General features: G+C 37.5%; 1 protein-coding gene across 1 annotated transcript; it reads right to left on the bottom strand.

Annotated features, from left to right (window-relative positions):
* Positions 1–1,353: 1,353 nt before the first annotated feature.
* On the bottom strand, positions 1,354–1,902 carry TMEM275 (transmembrane protein 275). Its single transcript, XM_039319749.1, has one exon. The coding sequence runs from the start codon at positions 1,900–1,902 to the stop codon at positions 1,354–1,356; it is 549 nt and encodes a 182-aa protein (XP_039175683.1).
* Between the last annotated feature and the right edge of the window lie 2,397 nt (positions 1,903–4,299).

Genomic DNA, 4,299 nt, shown 5'->3' with positions numbered 1-4,299 from the left:
ACATGTAGACCTTTCCAGCCTATATATTCATACATGTATCGACTCTAAAGAGGGGTGTCTGAAGGTTGTAATCAAAACAGTCAAGATGGTAGCTGCAGTAGGTAATCGAAGCTCTACCTGTTTTTTTATGTTTCTTGCATTTCCCAGCTTGACTTTTTTTTTTTAACCATACCCTGCAGACACCACTCACAGTATGGTAGTTATCCAAACATAAAGTCTGCTTTATTTGCAAACAAGCACCATCCTCATTAAAGTCACTGAGAAGTAAATTGGTTTGAAGTGATTAGAAAGAACAACACAGATTCTTTTCACTGACAAACAATACACAAGAGTAGACAATTTGTTGCATAAGAAAAATATCTGATTACTATTTTCCCCATGAGAAAGATCTTCTAAGATACAAAGATAGCCAAGTTTCTGTTATGGACATTGTGGTCCCTTCTCAAATGGCATGTAATATATACATCTCTGCATGCCTCCATAGTGTACATCTTAAAGGACCAGTTTAGGATAAGACAATTCTATAGATCCCAAACTACAGTAAATGTTAGTCATCTTACACTGATTTACATCATGTGCCCTGTTACATGGTGCATTTTCTCTATTCTCACATTTTCTCATATATATTTTTATTTTCCATGATACAGTATATATCAGATGTTCATATACAACCCAATGTGTCTGACTCAGCTGCCGGCTACATGTGTAACAACTGATTCCAAAAAGCAAAGAATGGAGAAAAGATATGCTATCTGATGTACATTAATTTAAGTAACCTTTTTCGTCTACCAAATGCAATAAGAATGTGATAAAATCAAAAGGAAAATTCATTTTGATAGCATTAAAGTAGTATATCAAATAGCCTCAAAAGAAGCAAAGTGACCACTTAAATCAGAATATCAATTCTATTTCATTTGTAATCAATATTCTGTACAACCCACTGTTCCTTCTATCATTCATCCAAGAATCTGTAATTTTCCACTGCTCTGCACCACCAAATCCTTATCATCACATTATCATTCACCAGCCCATTAATATAATGAATTAAATCCACAGGATATGTGATTTTCAGTAGCTGCATGCCATTGATTTATGTATTCCATTTTTCACTTTAATGTCACTGCTGAAAATTCAGACTTTCCCCACCAGTGTCTGGCACAATACAGCTGTGTATTGATTACTAATTGCTACCTTATTATGCCTTTCCCTTAAATTTCTCAATATATTCTAATGCATGTGCTGGCCAAATCTAAATTGGATTCCAGATGCTTGCTTTGTTGGAAACTCATCTAACCATCTGGTTGTGTTGAAGTGCCTCCTACCCACATGCTCATAAATATTCTCCAGTTTGGTTTATGTCATGGCAACGTCCCTGGGCAAATTCAGATGTATCGATTCTCCCCCTGCTGTATATTTTGCAACTGGACCATTGCTGTCCATTGTAAAAAGTGTACAGGCCTTAGAATTCTCATGGATCGGAGTGGACTTTTTGGAAGACATTGGAGAGTTGGTTGGGCTCAACTGCACAGCTGTTGTGTCCTGCACAGTGTGCTCACTGGTTTCAATTTCAAAGGCTGTGTTCCCAGGCTTGATGAGTCCAATATTGGCTCCTGGCTTGAATTTTCTTGTGGTGTGAGCAGGTGGCCTTCGGCTGCAAATGCAACAAGCTCCAAAGAAAGTGAAAGCCACTACCAGAAGGATGGGACCAATGACAATGGGAGGGTTATTGACAGGCAGGAAGGTCCCAAAAGCAAATGCTCCTACCAAGGTTATGTTAATACCTGCTAGCATGATGCAGAGCCCACAGGCACAGCAAAGAGCTGGAGAAGGCAAACCCTGGGGCCTGGTTTTTTTCTTGTTTGGTTTCTTAGATAAAGGAGTACTGTTCTTGTCCATGAACATGTTGGCAAGTGTCTCGAAAACACCCCTGGACTTTACTGCAGAACATTCATGGGGCCTACGAGATGGCCACTCTTCTGAATTTCTGTCAAAAAACATAAAAAGCAAGAAAGGCAAATAAGTAAACATACACTATTTGCTACTTACAAAGATTCACACTGAGTAAAATATTTTAGTTCGTTTATTCATCTCTGCAAGTGAATGTCTTCAGTACAGCTGGCTCTTCAGACAAGCATATCTGTGCATTTACTAGAGATGTAAAATCTGAACGGGAAATTAATGGGGAATTAATAATACTGCAGCTTCTATTTGTCCCAAGCTATCCCCAGAGATCAAAAGACAGATAAGGAGAAATCTCAGTTGGAATTACATACACCTTCCAGGCTAAAGGAACTGTTATGTGCCATGCCCATGGCTTGAAACCTTGGTCAATCTTAATAGCCTTGGTTGAGCAGTCACATTTGAAAGAATGGTTATTCTGTCCTCTACTGCTGGCAATGAATCTTTGTAAAGCTACAGGAGTTCTGTGCTCAGCACCTGTCTCATCCTAACTGCAAAATTCAATTTATGTGCTAAGTCAGTTGATTTATACCATTCCTTTCCTCTTTTTTTCTCCAATCTCTGCCATCAAATATAGCCACAAACACTTGATTAAAGAACTGCGATGGATTGAAATGGATGATGCTAGTCTGGAAACCAGCCGAAAGACCATGTACAACACTTCAGTTCAAAGGCCTGAAGCCTCGCTGTCTTGCTAAACCTTGGCTTTATTAGGGATTCAATCAATATTCTGGGTAGGTATCTGTGGTAGCCTTCCACATCCTCCAGATGTACCTTCTCACTATCTAGTTTGGCTTCAAAGGGTGTGATGAGTAATCCCATCATCTCTGCAGAGGGAGAAAAGTTTCAATGTAAGTGATGACTATATAATTCATTGGCCATTTGAATGCTGTAAAATCACATTAGTAGCTCTTGATTAATATTTATACCTGTCTTATTTCTTTATTCTAAAACTTTTATTGCATTCATTCATTTATTTATTTATTACATTTATTTGACTGCTTATCTCACTTACGTTTGACTCTGGGCAGTGTATACAATTAAAACATAACAATCACAGCTTTCCAACATTAAAATTTATTAAAAACAGTTAAACACCACATTTAAAAGAATATGATAACAAAAAGACAGAGGTATGCAGTGGGGTAACTATTTAACAGAAAGGTCAGGCACTGTTGATATAAGAAATCCAAACTGGGATGTAATTAATGTAAAAATCCAACAGATTTAATAGACGGATGCCTCTTTGTTAGTTTCTGTTACCAGAAAGTGGCATCATTGGGAGTTTCCAACAATAAAGAGGAGCAAATGGACAAAAAGCTGCTCCAAATGGCTGTCCGATAGGAGAGAGAAGACTGAATATCTTCTGGGTCTTATCAGGTAGATTCAACTTACCTAGCCTTACCTAACCCTAACTGAGATGAAGGAATTTCCTTTGGATGCACTACAGATGCACTTTGCCTTTGGATACACTATGCTCAAAGATATACCATTTACCTTGGTGGATTTGAGATCAGCCCATCAGCTATGTCTGACTTGCAGCTGAAGCAACTAAGGCTACATATTCAGAGTAAACCAACATTTTGTTTTTTTAATGAGTAGTACCATGGATATCCTTGCAATTTTTCATATCTCACCCCAGCAACTTACTGTAGTTATTTTTACTCTTTCTTTATTTGCACTTTTATCCTTCATTCCCAGCTAAATTGGGTTAAACTCAAATAATAACTTGCTGCTTCTGTGTTCCAAATACTGAATCCTGCCAAGAAGACAGAATAGCCTCAAGCTATGTTTTTGAATGGAGAAAGTGCCTTGTTTATGCTATAGAACTGAAAGCATGGGAAAATCCTCTAACAAGTTTCCTGAACTTTAAAATAAGCTAAAATAATTATTTAAGCACTGAAAAGTCTGGAAAGGAGGAAGCGGATGCAACCCTGCATAGCAGATGGGAGATACAAGGACATTGTCTTGAATTGGTTCAGATTGTAGCTGCGTTGTCCATTCTAACAAATATTTATGCCATTTTTATGGTTAAAAGACCACTTAATCTTGAGATATTAGGAAAAAATCTGCCACGTACTGGAATTTCCTGTGAGTGGGTTTCAACAGATTGGGATGTTTCTTAAAAATTTTAAAGGATTTGGGGTAAAGAACATCAAACTCAGAATAGTTGTAACATTTAATATTTCTCTATTGTAGTGTCTTTTAGGTAGCCAAGAAAACAGTCAAATAGATTAACCCCAAATTTCACTTAAGATACAAATAACCAGGCTCATATTATACAAAGACCTGGCTCTCTGAAGAAAGCTCTAATGCTGGGATAGTTGAAAGGAAAAAGAA

Source organism: Crotalus tigris, unplaced genomic scaffold, assembly GCF_016545835.1.
Source record: "Crotalus tigris isolate CLP2741 ecotype Arizona unplaced genomic scaffold, ASM1654583v1 scf7180000023617.9722795, whole genome shotgun sequence".
In the NCBI taxonomy this organism is placed as follows: domain Eukaryota; kingdom Metazoa; phylum Chordata; class Lepidosauria; order Squamata; family Viperidae; genus Crotalus; species Crotalus tigris.
This window is presented reverse-complemented; position numbering and strand designations above follow the sequence as displayed.

Coding starts and splice junctions, on each gene's coding strand:
- TMEM275 (XM_039319749.1), bottom strand. CDS start 1,902: ATGTTCATGGACAAGAACAGTACTCCTTTATCTAAGAAACCAAACAAG.